A 23597-nucleotide genomic window follows, 5' to 3' on the forward strand; every position below is an offset into this window, starting at 1 on the left:
ATATGTGTCAGATACTGCCCTAACCGGTTTGGCTCAGTGGATAGAGCGTCAGCCTGCAGACTCAAGGGTCCCAGGTTTGATTCGGCCGAAGCATGTACCGTGGTTGTAGACACATCCACAGTAGGGGGTGTGCAAGAGGCAGCTAATCAATGTTTTTCTCCCATCGATACTTCTATTTCTCTCCCTTCCTCCCTGTAAAAAATCCATAAAATATATTGAAAATATACATATACATATATATTTATACACACACACACACATATATATGTGTCAGATACTAATGGGCTGCTTTTAATATTTTCTCATTTGATCTTCTCAAAATTATAGTGCAAAAAGATACTATTTTCCACATTTCACAACTGAGAACACTGGTGAGCTAAAAGAAGTTGTCTAAAGATGAAAACATTACTTCAACTTTTATAAATTGAAGAATAATTGTCATTTTCTTCTTGAATATATATTTTTTGCTTTTAGAGAGAAAGAAAGGAGAGATAGAAACATCAATGAGAGAAACATCTATCAGCCACCTCCTGCAAACCCCCTCCTACTGAGAACCCACCAGCAACCCCGTAGTGCATAGGATGACACTCAATCCACTCAACCACACCAGCCAGGCTATCATTTCCTTTAAATATTAATAAGAATACTGGTGACAAGCCAAAACCGGTTTGGCTCAGTGGATAGAGCATCGGCCTGTGGACTGAGAGGTCCCAGGTTCGATTCCGGTCAAGGGCATATACCTGGGTTGCGGGCACATCCCCAGTGGGGGATGTGCAGGAGGCGGCTGTTCGATGTTTCTCTCTCATCGATGTTTCTGACTCTCTATCTCTCTCCCTTCCTCTCTGTGAGAAATCAATAAGAAAAAAAAAAAAAAAGAATACTGGTGACAAAACCATGTCATTTAAGAATTTATAAAAATAAAAACATTTTATTTTTGTTTTAGTCAGCAGCTAATATAAAACTATCTTGACCTTTAAAGCCAACTTTGTTCTTTCCTCAAACTCTTTTTAAAAAAATATGTTTTTATTGACTTCAGAGAGGAAGAGAAAGGGAGAGATAGAAACATCTATGATGAGAGAGAATCATAGATGTTTCTATGTTCTCTTGACTGGAATCGAACCCGGGACCCTTCAGTCCGCACGCCAACACTCTATCCCCTGAGACAAACCAGCTAGGACCTCAACCTCTTTCTTGAATCATGAATTCATTTGGAGGCAACAACAAGAAAATCCCAAATTGTGAAGAAAACAGGAATATTTCCCTTCATAAAAATCAAAGATAAAATGTTTAGGTCTTAAAAATGTTTCACTGTAGTGATTCAGGACGAGGCAGACTCCGTCCGTTCAGAACACCCCATTAGGAAACACCTGTGGCCAAGAACCCAGCCAGAGGTTTGGATGGGATGCCATATACAAGGAAATTTCAAAGTGTTGCCCTAGCTGGTTTTTCTCAGTGGATAGAGCGTTGGCCTATGGACCACAGGGTCCCAGGTTCGATTCCATCAAGGGCATGTACGTCGGTTGCAGGATATTCCCCGGCCCAGGCCCTGGTCAGGGCATGTGCAGGAGGCAACCAATCTATGTGTTTCTCTCACATCGACATTTCTTGTCTTTCCCTCTTTCTGAAAATCAGTGGGAAATATCCTCAGGTGAGGATTAAAAAAACAAACAAAAACCAAGTGTTGAGACCTTCATGTATGGCATGAAGAAAAAAAAATCTTAGTTTGGGAGTGACAAGTTGAGTACATGAGGATCACTTACTCCAAAACTACATTCCGCAACAGTGCAAGGAAAAAGGCCACGTGCCCTCTACCTCAAAGCTCCGGGCTCCACTCACTCAGCAGTGATCCTCCGATGAAACTGCTTTCCACAGTGAACTTCCTCCTGTCTCCTGGTTAAGCACAATAATGTCAAGGCTCTCTCTGTTAATCAACACCACCGTCCTATCTTCAAGAACTTCAAACACTGATATAGGTCTGGCTTAATTCTTCCTTGTGCATTTAAATAAAACTGTTGTTTACCATTCCGGTTTTATATGCTCTACTATAGTTTCAAAACTTATAAACACATTGAAATCAAAACATGAAATATAAGGATTAAAAAATAACACAGGGGGCAAAATCCATGGTATGAGGTATTCAACAGCATAGTTTATATGCACATCACCCCACCTCACCCTCTCCAGAGGTGAGCTCAGGAAGCCAGCAAGCAGCCACCGCAAGGCCTCTCCAAGACTCCGTGGTTGTCAAAGATCTAACAGCCAAGTCTGAAACAGCAACCCAAACCAAGACCCAGCAGAGTTGCTGTCCCCAGTGTCCCAGTGTCTTCTGGGATAGAGTTTCAGGGCCGGGAGACGGGTGCCATGCTGGGGCTCCCTCAGCAGCAGTGATGCTGGAGGTCAATACTGGAAGCTGCGCTTGGTCTGGATGTCATCGAGGATCTGCTGCAGCTCCTCGTCCTCAAATCGCCCCTCCAGACTGCAAGGGAACAAACAGCAATGAGTGTCTCCGCGGCTGACAATGTTCCCACACTCACACTAACTCAGGCCCACTTCTCCATTTATCCCTAAAAACTTTTACCTTTAAATCTTTATTTCTTGCCATTCTTTTTAAAAATATTATGAAGTGTTTAAAAACATATAAAAGGTATAGGAAATAAGGTAGCCTTAATAGTTATCCTTAATTGATTTAGATTTAACAAACATAACAGGAACGACCTGATGACTGCATACTTCCCTTCCTTCCCCAGAAGTGGCCATTATCCTACATTTGGTATTAATCATACCTATAAGTATTTTTTTTTAAATATATATTTTATTGATTTTTTACAGAGAGGAAGGGAAAGAGATAGATAGTTAGAAACATTGATGAGAGAGAAACATCGATCAGCTGCCTCCTGCACACCTCCTACTGGGGATGTGCCCGCAACCCAGGTACATGCCCTTTACCGGAATCGAACCCGGGACCCCTCAGTATGCAGGCCGACGCTCTATCCACTGAGCCAAAATGGCTTCAGCCATATAAGTATTTTTGTGCTAACATTATGTACATGTAAACTATAAGAAATACCAGCACTGTAAACTTCATAAGAAAAACCACCATACTGTACGTATCTTTCTGCCATTTTTTGGCTCAAAATTCATTCTGGCATGTGTTGACATTATTCCATGTTGTTCTAGTTCATTTTCTCCCTGCTATATAATGCACACCGTCTGGTGAAATGATGTATTTGTAGTCTCTCTTTTTTTAAATGTTTGTTGAAACTATTACATATGTCCCTCTTTTCCCACCATTGACCCCTTCTAACCCACCCCCACCCCCCGCCCCAGGCCTTTACCACCCTATTGTCTGTGTCCATGGGTTATGTATTCATTTTTGGTTGATGACTTGCCACACACCCTATCCTCCATGCCATCTAAGGTTCCACAGTGCGTTCCATGCTTCTTTATCCTGGGATCTATTCTGTTCATCAGTTTATTTTTGTTCGTTAGATTCCACATATGAGTGATATCATGTGATACTTGTCTTTCTCTGACTGGCTTATTTTGCTTAGCATTATACTCTCCAGGTCCCTCCATGCTATCTCAAAATATAAGAGATCCTTCTATTTTACTGTTGCATAGTACTAGGTGTACCGGTTACTAATGCAGATTTTTTTCAATAGATGGAGTTACACATATGTTAATATATATGTGATTTGGTATGTATGCTATTTTGTTGTATTGACAACAAGTTTCGAAACTTCGTATGTCAAATTTTCTGAAGGTGTTAACATCATAGATATTTTTACAAATTTTGTGCCAAAAAAAGAGCATTTGCGGGAAGTTTTAATTCACTACCTTATTTTGAAGAAAAGTGCTACTGAAAGTTATCTTATACTTCCTAATAAGTGGTAGCACTGAGTTAAGTGGCAGTTCCATATTTAATTTTTTGAATAAACTTCATACTGTCTTCCACAATGCTGTACCTGTCTGCACTCCCACCAGCAGTGTACGAGGGTCCCCTTTTCTCCACGTCCTAGCCAACACTTGTCATGTGCTGACTTGATGGTAGGCATTCTGACAGGTGTGAGGTAATACCTCATTGTTGCTTTCATTTGCATCTCTGTGATGATCAATGACTTTCAGCATTTTTTTCATGTCTCTTGGCCATCTGTATGTCCACTTTAAAGAAGTGTCTATTTAGATCTTTTGCCCATTTTATAATTGGATTTTTTTTGTCTTCCTTTTGTTCAGTTGTATGAGTTGCTTATATATTTTGGATATTAACCCGTTATCAGATGTATCATTGCCAAATATGTTCTCCCATACAGTGGTCTCCCTTTTCATTTTGTGGTTTATTTTGCTGTGCAGCAGCTTTTTATATTGTCTGATTTATTTTCTCCTTAGTGTCCTTTGCCCTATGATATATATCCATAAACATATTGCTAGGAGAAATGTCTGAAATTTTGCTGTCTATTGTTTCTTCTAGGATTTTTATGGTTCCACAACTTACATTTAAGTTTTTATCCACTTTTAGGTTATTCTTGTATCTGGAATAATTTGGAGGCCTACTTTCATTTTTTTGCATGTATCTGTCCAACTTTCCCAACATCATTTATTGAAGAGACTGTCTTGACTCCATTGTATGCTCTTGCCTCCTTTGTTAAATATTGAGCATAATAGCTTGGGTCAATTTCTGGGGTCTCCATTGCATTCTATTGATCTATATGCCTATTCTTGTGCCAGTACCAGGTTGTTTGATTATTGGTGGCTTTGTACTACAACTTGCTATTTGCCATTGTGATCCCTCCAACTTGGTTCTCCTTTCTCAAGACTACTGGGGATGCCCTTGCCTGTTTGGCTCATCGGATAGAGCATCGGCCTATGGACCAAAGGGTCCCCGGTTAGATTCCAGTCAAGGGCATGTACCTCGGCTGCTGGCTCCTCCCCAGCCAGAGCCCTGGTCAGGGCTCATGCAGAGGAAAGCAGTTGATGTGTTTCTCTCACATTAATATTTCTGTCTTCCCTCTTTCATCTACTCTCTCTAAAAAAAAATGGAGAAACATCTTAAGGGGTAGGATTAAAAATAAATTCATTAAAAAAGATTGCTGGGGATATTAAGGGTCATTTTTGGTTCCATATAAATTTTTGGACTACTTGTCCTAGATCTGTGAAATATGGTGTTGGTATTTTAATGGGGATTGTATTGAATCTGTAGATTGCCTTGGATAGTATGGACATTTAAATGACGTTAATTTTACCAATCCAAGAACATGGTGTATCATGGTATATTCTTCCACTTGTTTATTTCTTCCTTTATCTTTTTTTCCAATGTCCTGTAGTTTTCCGAGTACAAGTCTTTTACCATCTCCTTAAATTTTTTCCAAAGTATGTTTATTTGTTGTAATAGTAAATGGGATTGTTTGTGTACGTTCTTTCTGAGGATTCATTATTGTTGTATAAAAATGCCATCGATTTTTGGTGGTTGATTTTAATCCTGCTACAATGGTGAATCTATTTATTAAATCTAGTAGTTTTTTGGTGGAGTCTTTAGGGTATTTTACGTACAATATCATGTCATTGGCAAATAATTAGTTTTACTGCCTCCTTTTCAATTTGGATCCCTTTTATTTCTTCTTGTCTAATCACTGTGGCTAGGATTTCCAGTACTATGTTGAATAGGAGTGTTAAAAACGGATATTCCTGTTTTGTTCCTGTTCTTAGGGTAAATGGATTTAGTTTCTGCCAATAGAGTATAATATTCACTGTATGCTTGTCATATATGGCCTTTATCCTGTTGAGATATGCTCCTTCAATTCCCATTTTCCTGAGTTTTTATTAAAAAAATGGGTGTTGGATTTTACTGAATGCTTTTTCTGCGTCTATTGACATAATCAGGAGATTGTGTCTATCAATTTGTTTATGTGATGTATCACATTTAATGATTTGTGAATATTGTTATCAGCCTTGCATCCCTGGAATAAATCCAACTTGGTCATGGTGTATGATCTTTTTAACATATTGCTGGATCCAATTTGCTAATATTTTGTTGAGGATTTTAGCATTTAAGTCGGTCGATCAAGGATATTGGCCTGTAAATCTCTCTCTTTGTGGTCTTTACCTGGTTTTGGAGTGAAGATAATGCTGCCTCATAAAAAGAGCTTGGAACGGTTTCCTCTTCTTGGATTTTTTGGAAGAGTTTGAGGAGGGTAGGTGTTAGTTCTTCTTTGAATGTTTGGTAAAACTCCCCTGTGAAGTGATCAAATCAGGGCATTTGGTTGCTGGTGGGTTGTTTTAAATTTACTGCTTCTACTTCTTCAGTTGTTTTTGGTCTGTTCAGGTTTTTTGATTCTTCCTGATTCAGTTTTAGGAGGTTGTATTTTTCTAGGAATTTGTCCATTTCATCCACATTGTCCAGCTGGTTCGCATATAGTTGTTCAAAGTATTTTCTTATAATGCTTTGTAGTTCTGTGCTGTCAGCTGTTACTTCTCCACTTTCATTTCTGATTTTATTTTTTGGGGTCCTGTTTTTTGATGAGTCTGGCTAAGGATTCATCAATCTTGTCTATCTTTTCAAAGAACCAGCTCTTGGTTTCATTAATTTTTCTTTTTCTTTTTTTTTTTAGGTCTCCATGTTATTTATTTCTCTAATATTTATTCTTTAAAAAAATTTCTTCTTTCTACTTAACTCGTCTTGTTGTTCTAATTGTTTAAGTTACAGGGTTAAATAGCTAATTAGTAATTATTCTTGTTTTCTTGAGGTAAGCCTGTAGTGCTATGAGATTCCCTCAGAGCTGCTTTTTCTGTGTCCCAGAGACTTGGGGTTGTTGTGTGCTCATTTTAATTTGTTTCCAGGAAGTTTTATATTTCGGTGTAAGCTATTCATTGTTTAATGACATCCTATTTAGCCTCTGTGTGTTTGAGTGTTTTTACTGTAGTATTTAATTTCATCCCATTGTGATCTGAGAAGATGCTTGATATTATTTCAATTTTCTTGAACTTGCAGAGACTTGTTTTGTGTCCTAACATGTAGTCTATCTTTGTGAATGACCCATGTGCACTAGAGAATGTATATTCAGCAGCTTTGAGGTGAAATGTCTATAAATGTCAATTAAATCTATCTGATTCAGTGTGTCTTTCAGAGTCACTCTTTCCTTGTTAATTTTTTTTCTGGAAGATCTATCCAGTGAAATCAGTGGACTGACTGTATTGTTGACAATCTCTCCCCTTAAAGTCCTCTAGAAGTTTTTTAGATATTTGTGTGCGCCTATATTGGGGGCATAAATGTTTACCAGGGTTATATCCTACTGTTTGATCGATCCCTTTAGTATTACGTAATGACGTTTGTTTTCTCTTGTGATGGCCTTCATTTTGAAGTCTATACTGTCAGATATGAGTACTGCTAACCCAGCTTTTTCTTTTTTCCTTTCCATTTGCATGGAAAAAATTTTTCATCCCTTCACTCTCATGTTGTGTGAGTTCTTTGTTTTGAGGTGGGTCTCTTGTAGACATCATATAGTCGGGTCATGTTTTCTTTTTTTCTTTTTTTTTTTAATTAAATCTTTATTGTTCAGATTATTACATTTGTTCCTCTTTTTCCCCCCCATAACTCCCCTCCTCCCAGTTCCCGCCCCTCCCTCTACCCTCACTCCCCACCCACTGTCCTGATCCATAGGTGAACGATTTTTGTCCAGTCTCTAATCCAGAGCCGCCACATCTCTAGTCCACTCTGCCCTCCCTCTGCAGGAGCCCAATGTGAGTGGCTGCACACAAAATTTTGTGTATTGGACCTTTAAGAGGGTGCCTGCATTTCTAGCTCTCTCTCTCCCTGGCATATTGTAACACTGCTGCTTTTCACAGCCAGTTACGCGGGCACCTTTCTCAGTTCTGGTGCTCTCTGCTGGGGGCCCAGCTTTGGGTTTAGACCCCAGAGCTCTCAGTGGCAACCCCTAGGGCTGAGATATGTCTCCGGACCTTCAGGTGCTTTCTATGAGAGCTCTTCGTACCAGTTTCTATATCTATCCAGTCTCTAGTTGGCCTATACACTGATGTGATGTTTTTGCTATCACTAACACACACCAATATACCCTGGAATACACATCTACTTCTAAACCAATGAGTGGGTCTGAAGGCATCTATTCAGGAATAAATTTTGGGGTCATGAGGTATATTCACCTTTACCTATATTAGATGTGGCCAAATTGCTCTCCAAAGTGACTGTACTAATTTGCACCCCATCAGTGTTTGAGAGTTTCAGCTATTCCACACTTATGCTAACAATGGGTTTGGTACAAAATCATCATTCTCACACTGTTAAAAGAGGCCCTCTCAATGTTTATGTCTATCCAGATTTTAAACGCACCCACTTTTTAGACAGTAATTCCAGTTGTAGGAATATACACAAAACACATCGAATTTTTCATACCCAGCACTAACCTTGGGATCAGAGCCTTGGACTCCTCAGCAGTCTCTGGACAAAGGTTGGCCAAACAGGCCAATTCAAACTTATGAAGCTTTTTCTGGAGCAACAAGCTGATCATCAGGAAGAAAATCATAACAAAACATAATCAAAGAGTGATGAATAGGAAATGGGAATCAAATGAAGCAAGGAAGAGAAAAAGTAAAGCACTTGCAATCTTTCCATAATGGTTAGGGCAGTTGCAAAATCCTACTTTCAAATTACTTCTTGGTCCTATTCCTGGAGAACAGGAAGTTACAACAAAATGAAGGAAACAATGAAAGTTAAGAAATCACATTCAGGCAGAGAAGCCCTGCTACTGCAACTTTTGACAAACCACAATATGCCTCAAGGAGTATGCAATGTTTCCCCAGGAATTTATTTTGTTGCTCTCTGGTCTTCTTACCACTCTTCCTTGCTTCCTTCATTACTAATTTTGTCAAACACATGATATTAGATGCCTCCAATCTATTAGGTGTTTGACTTGGAGAAAATTCTTTCTAATTTATCAAAATAAATGAATAAATACAGGCATACCTTACTTTGTACAAATATATATGTAAACTGCATCTTATTTTAAACTAGAGTCCCACTGCACAACATTCATGTACTGGGGGGGGGAGGGGGGTGTCCCTCAGCGTGGCCTGCGCCCTCTCACAGTCCAGGACACCCAAGGGGTTCTTAGTGCTGCCGGGGAGGCAGGAGAGGCTCCCACCAATGCCGCTGTGCTCGCCAGCTGTGAGCCCAGCTCCTGGCTGAGTGGCGCTCCCCCTGTGGGAGTGCACTGACCACTAGCAGGCAGCTCCTGAGTTGAGCGTCTGGCCCCTGGTGGTCAGTGTGTGTCATAGCAATCGGTTGTGCCGCCATTCATCCAATTTGCATATTTGCCTTGTATTATATAGGATGACAAACTGTATAAAACAACAGCGAATGCCCTGACTGCTCCACTCAGTGGTTAGAGCGTTGGTCTATGCACCAAAATGTCAAAGATTCATTCACAGGTCAAGGGTACATATCTGGGCTGCAGGTTCAATCCCCAGCCCAGGTCAGGTCCACATGGGGGGCAACCAATCTATGTCTCTCTCATATCAGTGCTTCTCTGTAAAAACTGCTAAAAAATCTTTAAAAAAAATTTTTTTTAAATGTATTTTTATTGATTTCACAGAGGGAAGGAGAGGGAGAGAGACAGAAACATCAATGATAAGAGAGAATCATTAATCAGATGCCTCCTGCACACTCCACATCATGGATCGAGCCTGCAACCCAGGCAATGTGTCCTGACTGGGAATTGAACTGTGACCTCCTGGTTCATTAAGTAGACACTCAAACATAGGGCCATGCTGGCCAGGCCCAATAAAAAATCTTTTAAAAGAATAAAAATAAAATAGAGCTCATCAATGGTAAATGTGGTTTCAAAGAAAACTTTAATTATCTGTTCAGAAACGAAACACTGTGTTTATCACTCTATTACAAGCATATTAATGTACAAAATTTAGAAAATACAGAAAGGCAAAAAAAAAGCGTGACCTACCCATATTACCACATAAACAAATATCAACATATAATCTTAGTATAACAGCATTCTAGACATTTTTCTGTTTCAGAATATAAACTCACACATTCTATTAGTAACTTTTTGTCACTTGAAGCTATTTTCATTTTGTAAAGAAAATACAGTAAATTTTACTGAAGTTTATAAAGAGGTTCATAATGTTTTCAAATGAGCATGTACTCATTTACAAACAATACCAAAAAAGTATCAATAGCCCTGGCCTATTGCTCAGTGGTTAGAACATCAGCCTGTGGATCAAAGGGTCTTGGGTTCAATTCCTGGTCAAGGGTACGCAACTTGATTGCAGGCTCAGTGTGTGAGTGGGAGGCAACCAACTGATGTGTCTCTAACACATAGATGTTTTCCTCTCCCCCTCCACCATCACGTCCACTCTCTCTAAAAACCAATAAAATATTATCCTCAGTCTTTGGATGAGGATTTTTAAAAAAGTATCGCCCTGGCTGGTTTGGCTCAGTGGAGTCAGCCTGTAGACTGAAGGGGCCTGGGTTCGATTCGTCAAGGGCACATGCCTGGGTTGTGGGCTTGGTCCCAAGTAGGGTACATGTAGGAGGCAGCTAATCAGTGATTCTCTCTTATCACTGATGTTTCTATCTCTCTCTCCCTCTCCCTTCTTATCTGAAATCAATAAAAATATGTATATCTTTAAAAGTATCAGTAATGTAAAATAATCTAAAATTCTTTCCAGAAATAACCAGTATTAATATTTTCATAGCCCAGCCAGCATGGTTCAGTGGTTGAGCACTGACCTATGAACTAAAAGGTAACAGGTTCCATTCTCAGTCAGGGCACATGTCTGGGTTTGCGGCTCCATCCCCAGTAGGAAGCATGGAGAACACAGCTGATCAATGATTCCTCCCATCAATGTTTCTATCTCTATCTCCCTCTCCCTTCCTCTCTGAAATCAACACAAATATATTTTTTAAATTATAAAAAGGAATCCTAACATGTTATACCAAAATTGGCCATTTTTCTTTTTTCTTTTCTTGATCCTCACTAGAGGGTATTTTTTCCATTGCTTTATAGAGAGATTGGAAGAGAGGAATGGAGGAGGGAAAGGGGAGGAAGGAGGGATGGAAGAGGTTGAGAGAGAAACATCAATGTGAGAGAGACACATTGACTGGTTTCCTTTGACAGATGTCCCTTTGAGCAGTGGTTCTCAACCTATGGGTTGTGACCCCTTTGGCAGTCGAACAACCCTTTCACAGGAGTCGCCTAAGACCATCCTGCATATCAGATATTTACATTACGATTCATAACAGTAGCAACATGACAGTTATGAAGTAGCAACGAAAATAATTTTATGGTTGGATCACAACATGAGAAACTGTATTTAAACGGCCAGAAGGTTGAGAACCATTGTCTTAGAGGCATAGGTAGTGAACCTGAAACCCAGGCACATTCCCTGACCAGGAATTGAACCCCTCCCTCCTGGTTTATAGGTCGACGCTCAGTAACTGAACCACACCAGCCAGGCACAACTGGCCATTTTTCACTCAACAACATAGTAACTGTTTTCCATGTTAGCACACACGTGACTACACATTCCACTGAAAAGTTGAGCCATAACTTATACATCAAATTTCCTCTTGTTGAACATTTCATTTGTTTCCAATGCTTTTTGAACATCATTTTAATGAACATTTGTTTGTGTAGTTGATTGCTGTGTGTTTTAAAAATAAATTCCTGGCAGTAGGATTATTCAAAGGATAGGACTCCCTAAAGGCTTCTGAGAGACATGCCCCTTACAAGGGCTTTACCAATATGTGCTCTCACCAGCAATTAATGACACTGCCCATTTCTCCTACCTGTTACACTAGGATTCCCATTCTTTTTAATCTTTTCTAAGTCTACTTAGCTATTTCACCATTTCTTTGATTTCCTTAAATATGACCATTATTTCATGTGAACTAGTCATTTAAAGTTCTAATATAAATCAAGCCATTTTTATGAACTGGGTATCATCTAAGGATATCAATCCTTCCTCAGTTTATTCACACTTACATTTTACACATGGCATTTTATCAATATAGGAAAGTTTAAATATACTTATGTAAATTCATTTATTTATTCAATTAATTATTTACTGCCTACAATGAGACTGACACAGTGATGAAGATGACTAAGTCCCTACCTTCACAAAGCTTACATTCAACTAGAGTCAATCATGTTTCCCACATTTAAAGTTTTGCTAAACCACAACTAATATATTCATTCAGTCATGCTGTCACACTTGTCACACAGCACTTTATGCATCATAGCTTAAATTTAAATCCTTAATTTCTTAGGAATTTATTTTGGTGTAATATAGAATTAAAACTTTGTTGTAAAATATTTCCCCACTAATTTACAGTGCCAATTTAACCATAAATTGAACTCATATAAAATATAATAAATTTGTATTTGAATGTTTCCAAATTTTCTGTTTCAATGATCTATTTCATGACAAAGTATCACTATATTATTTCAATTAACACTTTTTAATGCATTTTAAAATCTAATAGAGCTGCCGAAACCGGTTTGGCTCAGTGGATAGAGCGTCGGCTTGCGGACTGAAGGGTCCCAGGTTCGATTCCAGTCAAGGGCATGTACCTGGGTTGCGGGCACATCCTCAGTGGGAGATGTGCAGGAGGCAGCTGATCGATGTTTCTCTCTCATCGATGTTTCTGGCTCTCTATCTCTCTCCCTTCCTCTCTGTAAGAAATCAATAAAATATATTTAAAAAAAAAAATCTAATAGAGTAAATTTCCCTTCATTTTTCTTTTTAAAAATTTTTTGACAATTCTCAAAAATTTAAGATCATTTTATTCTGCTCCCCCTTTCAATTCCCTCAAGGATTTAGAATAGCAAATGTATACATTAGTTTGGGACAAATTGACATTTTTGCAACATAAAGACTTTTCATTCATGAATATGTTTAAATTCACCTTCATTTATTCAAGTCATCTTTTAGGCCTAACAGTTTATAATTTTACATGGAAACTATGCACAGTTCCTTCCAGTCTTTTCTCCATGCATACATTCACACTTGTCAGAATAGACTATATTTCCCATACAGTTTTATCACCTTCATTTTCTGCACACTTAACATATGTAACCATCTTTCCATTTCTTTTTCTATCATAGGTTTTAATGACAGCATAGTACCCCATCAAACGGATTTACCACAATGCATTTAATTACTGTCGGGGGCGGGGCAGGTCAGCAAACCACCTGCAGCCCCTCGCCCTGGCCGGCCCCACCCCCAGCCCCTCACCACAGACAGCCCTGCCCATGGCTACTCACCCCAGCCAGCCAGCCCTTGATGGCCCCCATTGGGGTGGAACAGCTGCACCCCACCAGTGCACAAATTTGTGCACCAGTCCTCTAGTTCATATATATTTTTTTTAGTCCAAATATGCTGATATCCATACAAATGTTTTAAATCACAGACTATCCAGTAAAACTGACACTTAAACCCTAGCCGATTTGGCTCAGTGGAGAGCATCCGCCGAGCTGAAGGGTCCTGGGTTCGATTCTGGGTCAAGGGCACATATCTTGGTTGTAGGCTCCATCCCAACCCTTGTCAGGGCACATGCAGGAGGCAACCAATCGATGTGTCTCTCTCACATCAACGTTTGTCTCTCTGTGTCTCTCCCCCTCCCTTCCACTCTCTCTAAAGATCAATGAAAAAGTGTCCTCAGGTGAGGATTAACAAAAACAAACAATAAAAAACTGACCCTTTCGGAATATGTGCTATTCTTCCTGTGGCCTTCAATACTCCCCAGCACATCACTATGTCCAGGGCACATCCAACCCAATGTGAAAAGCAAACACTGATGTTTCTGTCTTTCCCTCTCTCTTAAACATCAATGGAAAAATATCCTCAGGTGAGGAGTCACAACAAAACAAAACACACACACACACACAAAATGCTGTTGTTGTTGTTTTTATTGATTCCAGAGAGAAAGGGAAATAGAAACATCAATGATGAGAGAGAATCATTGACTGGCTGCCTCCTGCACAGCCCCTACTAGGGGGATCGAGCCCCCAACCAGGGCATGTGCCCTTGGCCAGAATCAAATCTGGAACCCTTTAGTCTGCAGGCTGATGCTCTGTCCATTGAGCCAAACTGGGTAGGGCCAAAATGCTGTTTTTTACAATACAAAACAGCATATATACATACATACATACATACATATATATGAATATATATACATATATATGAATATATATACATATATATATACACACATATATATATATATATGAATGCATGAAAAAAAGATCTGAAGGGCTATCAACAAACTGCTAATAATAGTTACTTTGCAAGGAGGTAACTGGGATTTGGGATATGAAAGTAGTTAGCGAAAGAGAAATCTGGCCTTATAAGCAACTTTTAATTTTTGACAAATTATTTTGCATACATTAATCCTCGAGATGATGGGGGTGGGTAATAGCATTCTACCTGTACATGTCCAATAGTCTGGATTAACAAAAACTTTCTTTTAGCCCAGCTGGCACGGCTCAGTGGTTGAGTGTCGACTTATGAACCAGGTCATGGTTCGATTCCTGGTCAGGGCACATGCCCGGGTTTCAGGCTTGATCCCCAGTGTGGGGTGTGCATGATGCAGCCAATCAATGATTCTCTCTCATCACAGATTTTTTTCTCTCTCCCTCCCTCCCTCTCTGAAATCAATAAAAATAAAATATATTTTTTAAAAAACTTCTTTTAGCACTCACCTACGGACACTGGCAATGGTCTCTCTGTTTTTGAAACGACTGAAACGAGCTGTGTAGTTTAAAGTTTTCATGAAGACCTCAGAAAGTTCCTGTTCGTCCTCTGCACTCTCATTCTGTTGCTTTCGATGTTCCAGAAGCATGTGAACTTCTGAATTTAGAAGTGTCTCGGCTGTTTCAAACTCTATTTGTGAGAAGCATAAACGTTAGCTGAAAATATTCTTTCAAAAGTGAGCTTCTAAATGTTGACTTTTGCCTTTGAGACTTACAGCAAGTCTCTTCCCTGCAGAAATCCAACTTTACCTTCATCCAGACTTGTATACAAGACAGAGTGGAGTTCATGAGACACTAAAACAGTGATTCTCAACCTTCTGGCCCTTTAAATACAGTTCCTCATGTTGTGACCCAACCATAAAATTATTTTCGTTGCTACTTCATAACTGTAATGTTGCTAGTTATGAATCATAATATACATATCTGATATGCAGGATGGTCCTAGGCGACCCCTGTGAAAGGCTCATTTGACCCCCAAACGTGTCGCGACCCACAGGTTGAGAACCGCTGCACTAAAAGCTCATTTGGGCTAGTTCCTGATATAAAAGAACCTGACCTAGACACGGGAATACATTACACATCATTCTCCTAAATTAGGCCAGGTACTGGTTTCTTTCTAGCTTACATAAACTTGTAATCTGACTTATTGATGTAATGTTGTATTGGTTATATTAGTTTCAGGTGTACAATATAGTAATTGGACATTTTTAGACCTTACGATGTGACCACCCATTCCACTAATTCTAGTGATCATCTGCCACTGTGCAAACCTAACACAGTATTATAGTCCCCTTCCCCTTTCTGCCCAGTCTCTTATCCCCCTCCTCTGTCTCTATCAGTCTGGTTTTGTCTTTGTTCATTTGTGTTTTCATCGATTCCACACATAAGTGAAATGTACAGTATTTCTTTCTCTAATTTTCCCTTAGCATAATACTCTCTAGGTCTATCCATGTTGTCGCAAATGGCAAGATTTTATTATTATTACTTTTTGTTAATCTTCACCCGCGTATATTTTTCCATTGATTTTTTTTTTTTTTTATGTCAGAGGGGAAGGGAGAGGGAGAGAAACACCAATGATGAGAGAGAATCATTGATTGACTGCCTCCTGCACACGCCAGACTGGCATGCACCCAGACAAGGAACAAAACTGTGACTCCTGGTTCATAGGTCGAGGCTCAACCACTGAGCCATGCCAGTAGGACTCCATTGATTTTTAGAGTGGAAGGACGAGAAGGAGGGGGAGAGGGAGAGAAATATCAGTGTGATGGAGACATTAATTGGTTGTCTCCTGCACGAGGTTAGGGTTCAAAACTGTAACCCAAGTACATGCCCTTAACTGGGAATCAAACCCAAGACTCTTGGGTGAATGGGCCAATACTCTATCCACTGAGTCACACTGGACAGGGTTAGATTTCATTATTTTTATGGCTGAGTAATATTCTATTTTGTAGACACCTAGGTTGCTTCCATAGATTGCCTATTGTAAAAAATGCTTCAGAGAACACAGGGGTGTATATGTATTTTTGAATTAATGTTTTGCTTTCGTTGGGTAAATACCCAGAACTAGAATTGCTAGATCTATTTTTAGTTTTTTGAGGAATCTCTATACTGTTTTCCACCACAGTGGATACACCAATCTGCATTCCCACCAACAGTGCATGACTGTTCTTTCTCCCCATTTTGCCATCATGTGCTATTTTTTGACTTATTGATGATAGCCATTCTGACAAGTGTGAGGTGATATCTCATTGTGCTTTTAATTTGCATGTTTCTGATGATTAGTGATGTTGAACATCTTTTCATATTTGTAGGCCATTTGTATGTAGGCCATTTGTATGGAGAAACATCTTCCTGCCCATTTTTTCTAGCATAAGTGCTGCAGAGGTGCATACTGTATGGCCATTTTCTGATACAATTATTTTTTATTGAGCTGTATGGGTTCCTTATATGTTTTTGCCATTTAACCTTTATTTGATACATCAGTTGCAAATATACTCTCATTTAAAGAATTATTGTTAGGCCCAGCCAGCATGGCTCAGTGGTTGAGCATCGACCTATGAACCAGGAGGTTACATTTCGATTTCCAGTCAGGGCACATGCCCAGGTTGTGGGCTTGATCCCCAGCAGGGGGCATGCAAGAAGCAGCCAATTGATGAGTCTCTCTCATCATCAATCCTTCCCTCTCCCCCCTTCCCCCCTCTTCTCTGAAATCAATAAAATAAAACAATATTACACACACACACACACACACACACACACACACACACACACATATATATACACGTACAAAGAATCATTGTTAGGGAGGGCCGAATCTTTGGAAGCAAACATTAATGATGTACCCCAAAATACATTTTTGTTTGCATGAGACCACACTGAACCAACTGAGTCACACCTGCCAGGGCAATTGATGTTTTAAAGGCTTTTATATATAACTAGAGGCCTGGTGCACAAAAATTTGTGCACTTGGGGGGGACAGGGGGTCCCTCAGCCTGGCCTATGCCCTCTCGCAGTCTGGGACCCCTCAGGAGAAAACGACCTGCTGGCTTAGGCCCGCTCCTGGGTGTCAGAGGGCAGGCCCAATCCCTAGGTGCAGCCCCTGGTCGGCTCAGAACAGGGCCACAGGCCCAATCCCTAGGTGCAGCCCCTGGTCGGCTCAGAACAGGGCCAATTGGGGAGTTGGGACGCCGCCCCCTGTCATGCACAGAGCAGGGCGGATTGGGAGGTTGTGATGCCACCCTCAGTACCGCTCAGGGTAGGGCCAATTGGTGGGTTGGGGCACCGCCCCCTGTCACACTCAAGGCAGGGTTGATGGGGAGGTTGCGGCGCCACCCCGTCACGCACAGAGCAGGGCCAATCAGGGGGTTGGGGCGCTGTCCCCTGTCACACACAGAGCAGGGCCCATCAGGGGGGTGGGGGCTCCGTACCCTGTCACGCACAGAGAAGGGCAAATCAAGGGTTTGGGGAGCTCCCCCCCGTCACTCACAGAGTAGGGCCAATAGGGGAGTTGGTGCACCACCTCCTGTCACACATAGAGCAGGGCCGATCAGGAGGTTGGGGTGCCACCACTGTCACACTCAGGGCAGGGCCGATGGGGAGGTTATGGCTCTACCCCATCACACAAAGACCAGGTCCCGTGGGGGGGTGGGGGGGGGCACCACCCTCTATCACCCACAGAGCAGGGCCGATCAGGGGGTTGGGGCGCCGCCACTTTCACACTCAGGGCAGGGCCGATGGGGAGATTATGGCTCTACCCCATCACACACAGAGCAGGGCCCGTGGGGGGTGTTGGGGCGCCGCACCCTGTCACACACAGAGCAGGGAGGATAGGGAGGTTGTGGCCCCGCCCCCCGTAACACACAGAGCCACAGGGCGATCAGGAGGTTGAGGAGCTCCCCCCTATCAGACACAGAGCAGGGCTGATCAGGGGGCTGGGGTGCTGCCCACTGTCACACACAGAGCAGAGCCCGTGGGGGGGGGGGGGTTGGAGTGCCACACCCTGTCACACACAGAGCCGCAGGGCAATCAGGGGGTTTGGGCGCTGCCCCCTGTCATGCTGATCCTGGTGCCGGGAGGCCTCTCGGCTCCGCTGATCCCGGTGATGGGAGGCATATTACCCTTTTACTATATAGAATAGAGGCATGGGTGGGGGCCGGCTGATTTGCCCTGAAGGGTGTCCGGGATCAGGGTGGGGGTCCCCACTGGGGTTCCTGGCCAGCCTGGGTGAGGGGATGATGGCTGTTTGCAGCTGGTCACACACCCTTCAGGGTTGTGGTCCCCACTGGGGTGCCTGGCCAGTCTGGGTGAGGGGCTGAGGGATGTTTTCAGGCTGGCGGGTGACTGAAGCTCCAAACTGCTCCTTTTTTTCTTTTTTTGTTCTGGGCCAGCTTTAGCTCTGACTCCAGCTCTTAGGCCTCTGCTTCTGAAAGCAGGTATCTGGTTTGTTTGGGTTCTATAATTGAAACACTGTATCAACTCCAGCTCTGAGATCCAGGCTCGCTGAAAGCAGGTTTCTGGGGTTTTGTTTAGCGTCTATATTTGTAACTATGTTTCAAACTGCAAGCTCAGAGGCCGGCAAGGCAGGCGGGGAACATTGGTTTCCTCCGTCACTGAAGCAAGCAAGCCTCATGTAAGTTTCAAGCTGCCTGGCTGCCGGCCGCCATCTTGGCTGGCAGTTAATTTGCATATCGCCCTGATTAGCCAATGGGAATGGTAGCGGACGAATGCTAATTACCATGTTTCTCTTTTATTAGATAGGATTATAGGAATTGAGCTTGCAGATAAAAGCACCCATTCCCTCTATATTTCATAGTCAAAGTACTCTATCAACTAAACCTAATTAACTTACTTATTTGTTTATTTATTTTTTTAAAATATATTTTATTGATTTTTTCCAGAGAGGAAGGGAGAGAGATAGAGAGTTAGAAACATCGATGAGAGAGAAACATCGATCAGGTGCCTCCTGCATATCTCCTACTGGGGATATGCCCACAGCCCAGGTACATTCCCTTGACCGGAATCAAACCTGGGACCTTTCAGTCCGCAGGCCGACGCTCTATCCACTGAGCCAAACCAGTTTCGGCAATTTACTTATTTATTTATTTATATTTTTAAAATTGATTTCAAAGAGGAAGGGAGAGGAGAAACCAAGATGGCGGCATAGGTAAACACCGGAAATTGCTGCCTCGCACAACAACTTCAAAAATACAACTAAAAGACAAAACGGACATCATCCAGAACCATAGCAAGGCTGGCTGAGTGGAAATTCTACAACTAGAAGGAAAGAGAAAAGCACACTGAGACTCAGAGGTGGTGCGGAAGTAAAGTGCAGAGGTATGGAGGCGCACGTGGAAAGGGCTGGCAACTGAGGACACAGTTGTCTTTTTCAATCGGGAGAGAGTCTCAAGCTCTGAACTCCAGTTCCAGGCGAGTCTCTGGGGACCCAGACTCATACAGGGAGAAAATGGACTGTCTGGCATCGGTCAGAACTCAAGGGCAGCTTTCTCTCAGAGGTGCTTGCAGCGATTACCGGGACACTGAGATGCGGGGCCCCTTAGGGTAGGACTGAGGAGCAGCCATAGCTGCTTGCTCTGCCCTGTTGATCCCGAGACCCCGCCCCACTCAAGCTGTGCCCAGAGGCTTTTGCATATGAAAGGCCTGGCCCTTTGCAATCTGAAAATTACCTAACAAACTGCAGCTGAGTCAGAGAGACCCAGAACTTCCAAAAGAAAGCCCAAGGCCCCACAGCAGCTTGCACTGCTTCACATCTGGGCCTCATCTAGGCACCTCCAAACCCCAAACAAAGAAGAGGGATCTGCAGATCCCTCCATAGCTTCTGCTGGGTAGCCTCAGACAGAGGCTAAATTAGCACCTGCTTAGAGATCCAAGAGCCAATGTACCCAGTGGTCAGAGGGGGACCATCCAGATTACAACTTCTCAGATCCATAAGGGACAAACTCAGGAGGCAGACTCAGTGAGCACCAAAGCCCCACTGAAGCAAGCCTTGCCCCAGAAGGGTGTCTCTAGCACAGAAGTTCTCCCACTGCAGACACAGCTGATTCCCACAGCCAGTTGGCCTGGAGGTCAATTCCTCCCAGTGATACCTACAACAATCAAGGCTTACCTACAACAAGACTGTGCACAGAGCTCACAAAGGGGTGCACCAAGAGTGTCCACCTCAGGTAATTGGGAAGGCTGAGCCACTGGGCCCTATAGGACACCTAGCACACAAAGCCACTCTACCAACACATGGAAGCATAAAAAATGCGGAGACAAAGAAACAAGGCACAAATGACAGAAATGGAGGAAAGCAAACTACAGGATATAGAGTTCAAAACCACACTTATAAGGTTTTTCAAGAATTTTCTGGAAACCGCCGATAAATTTAGTGAGACCCTCGATAAATCTAGTGTGATCCTCGAGGATATGAAAAAGGACCAACTAGCCGAAACCGGTTTGGCTAAGTGGATACAGCGTCAGCCTGTGGACTGAAAGGTCCCAGGTTTGATTCCGGTCAAGGGCATGTACCTTCACTGCAGGCACATCCCCAGTGGGGAGTGTGCAGGAGGCAGCTTATCGATGTTTCTAACTCTCTATCTCTCTCCCTTCCTCTCTGTAAAAAATCAATAAAATATATTTAAAAAAAAAAAGAAAGAAAAAGGACCAACTAGAAAGTAAGCATACACTGACTGAAATAAAGAATATTACACAGCCCCAACTGGTTTGGCTCAGTGGATAGAACGTCGGTCTGCAGACTGAATGGTTCCAGGTCCGATTCCAGCCAAGGGCATGTACCTTGGTTGTGGGCACATCCCCGGTAGGGGGTGTACAGGAGGCAGTTGATCGATGTTTCTCTCTCATCGATGTTTCTAACTCTCTATCCCTCCCCCTTCCTCTCTGTAAAAAAATCAATAAAATATATTTTTAAAAAAAGAATATTATACAGAGATTCAACAGCATACTAGAGGATGGCAAGAATCAAGTCAAGGATCTGAAATACAAAGAAGTAAAAAACACCGAACCAGAAAAGCAAAAAGAAAAAAGAATCCAAAAATATGAAGATAGTGTAAGGAGCCTCTGGGACAGCTTCAAGCGTACCAACATCCAAATTATGGGGGTGCCAGAAGAGAGATAGCAAGATATTAAAAACCTATAAAATATATGTTTTTTTAAAAAGAAATTACTGCCTCAGCAGCATCGATGTTTCTCTCTCATCGATGTTTCTAGCTCTCTATCTCTCTCCCTTCCTCTCTGTAAAAAAATCAATAAAATATATAAAAAAATAAAAAGAAATTACTGCCTCAGAACAATGAATGGAGAACACATGCCTGTATCAGCTGAGAGTTAAAATAATAGCTTGATAGGATCTACGATCTAATTATACCCAATTCAATAAAATTCTCATGTGTACCAGATGCTACCTGCTTTTATCAAAACATTTTCAGACTGTAAAAAGAAAACAGCACTAAATAAAAAGTACCCAGAGGAAATACAAATACAAAAAACTGGCTTAATTTATCATGAAATTAAGAAGACCATCTCCTTCTTAGTTATTTCCCTTTTAAAAAGAAACACATCCCTTTGTAATACTTTAAGCAATAAATTAAAAAAAAATAAAATAAATAAATTGGAACATTCAAACTCTAAAAAAAAAAAAAAAGAAAGAAAAGAAACACATGTATATTGCCATCATGCAAAAAAAATTCTGTGAAGCTATTCTATGAAAATATTTGCACTTGAATCTTTCAAATAAAAAACTGACCTGGCTGGTGTGGCTCAGTGGTTGAGAGTCATGGTTCGATTCCTGATTAGGGCACTTGCCTAGATGGCGGGCTCCATCCCCAGGAGGGGGCGTGCAGGAGCCAGCTGATCAATGATTCTCTCTCATCATTGATGTCTCTCTCTCCTCCCTCTCTGAAACCAATATAGAAATTTATTTAAAAAATAGTAATAGCATTTTAAATATAATTTATAACTTTAACTCTATAATTTAAATATACTTTTAATTATATAATTATAAATAATTATATAAAGTTTCACAATAAATAAAATTGCACGATTTTTTAAAAAGGCGGGTATTGTGCCCTAACCAGTTTGACTCAGTGGATAGAGGGTTGCCCTGCGGACTGAAGGGTCCCAGGTTCGATTCCGGTCAAGGGCATGTACCTGGGTTGCGGGCACATCCCCAGTAGGGGGTGTGCAGGAGGCAGCTGATCGATGTTTCTCTCATCGATGTTTCTAACTCTCTATCCCTCTCCCTTCCTCTCTGTGAAAAATCAATAAAATAAATTTTTAAAAAATAAATAAAAGGCGGGTATTGTTAAGGTTTCCTCCATTCGCTTTGTTTTTCAGTGCCTACAAGATAGGGTGTTTTAATACCTTAAGCTCTCTCTCTATTTTTGGTTTCATCACAGGGCACAGGGGAAGTTCCCAAATAGCAAAACGTGCTCTCCGTGCAGCCACCTGACCGGGGTCCGCCCTTTCCAAACCCGGCCCGGGCCTCCGCACCTCTTCCCGCCTCGCCGCGCGGCCCGCGGAGGCCGGCCCAGCCCGCCAGGCGGCTCCCTCGGCCGGCGCACCCGGACGCCACTCCCGCAGGCGCGGTCCGCACACCACGCGGCGGCTGCACTGGGGCGGGAGCGCCGCCTCCCCCTCCCGGTCTCGCCCTTTCCGTTTCTCCGACCCGACCGCCCGGCGCCCGGCGCCCGCCCTCCGTCTCGGCGCGGCCGGCAGGGAGCCCGGTGCCCTCGGGACCAAGGAGCCGAGTTCAGCCCGCGCTGGGCTCTCCGAGTGCCCGAGGTCCGTCCAGACCCCACGCGAGTGTCGGCTCCGTCCCCTCCGAAGGGGGCGGCCGGCGGGGCGGGGCGGGGCGGGGCGGCTCGGCAGCCCAGGCCCACCTTTGGGGAAGATGAGCTGTGAGGCGTCCTCCTCCACGTCGCCAGCCCGCGGGTCGCTGCCGCCCGCCGCCATCGCTGCGCCGACACTTCCACCGCCGGAAGCGGAAGCGCCGGGCCTCCCGCTGGGCCACGGAAGGGGCGGGACCCCGGGTGGGCGGGGCCTCGAGGTGGGCGGGGCCGGCAGGCTGAGGCCCCTCCAGCGAGGTGCGTGCTGCTTCTCCGCCAAGTCCGCAGGCCCCGGCCCTCCCCGCGGTCCCCGGGGAAGCGCGGCCGGACTGGGTGCGGTCAGGGACGCGCTCACTCGCCCCAGGCGCGCCGCTGACGGAAGCTGGTCGGTGACCCGTTACACAGAGTGAGCAGCTAGGAAAATTCCAGCACAAGCGGAATAGGGAAACCGATCCAGGGCAGTTTGTGTCCGCCC

General features: G+C 42.8%; 1 protein-coding gene across 2 annotated transcripts; it reads right to left on the reverse strand.

Moving 5' to 3' along the window:
- Positions 1-273: 273 nt before the first annotated feature.
- Positions 274-23273, reverse strand: POLR2D (RNA polymerase II subunit D). 2 transcript variants are annotated; one of them, XM_081096300.1, is made up of 4 exons: positions 23177-23273; positions 14730-14910; positions 8416-8511; positions 274-2476 (listed from the first exon to the last, which is right to left on the reverse strand). In XM_081096300.1, the coding sequence occupies exons 1-4, from the start codon at positions 23247-23249 to the stop codon at positions 2398-2400; spliced, it is 429 nt and encodes a 142-aa protein (XP_080952426.1). In that variant the 5' UTR covers positions 23250-23273; the 3' UTR covers positions 274-2397. The 2 variants fall into 2 exon arrangements, with proteins under 2 accessions (XP_080952426.1, XP_080952427.1); XM_081096301.1 differs by lacking the exon at positions 8416-8511 and having other exon boundaries at positions 2135-2476; positions 23177-23261.
- Positions 23274-23597: the final 324 nt, after the last annotated feature.

Source organism: Myotis nattereri (genome assembly GCF_964212035.1).
Source record: "Myotis nattereri genome assembly, chromosome: 7".
Lineage (NCBI taxonomy): Eukaryota > Metazoa > Chordata > Mammalia > Chiroptera > Vespertilionidae > Myotis > Myotis nattereri.

What these genes read in the sequence shown, in the direction of transcription:
- POLR2D (XM_081096300.1), bottom strand. Translation starts at nt 23,249, where the DNA reads ATGGCGGCGGGCGGCAGCGACCCGCGGGCTGGCGACGTGGAGGAGGAC. An exon ending in ACAGCTCATCTTCCCCAAAG is followed by an intron (nt 14,911 to 23,176) that starts GTGGGCCTGGGC and finishes TCTCACAAATAG; the next exon opens with AGTTTGAAACAGCCGAGACA. An exon ending in TCCAAGGCTCTGATCCCAAG is followed by an intron (nt 2,477 to 8,415) that starts GTTAGTGCTGGG and finishes GTTCCCTTGCAG; the next exon opens with TCTGGAGGGGCGATTTGAGG.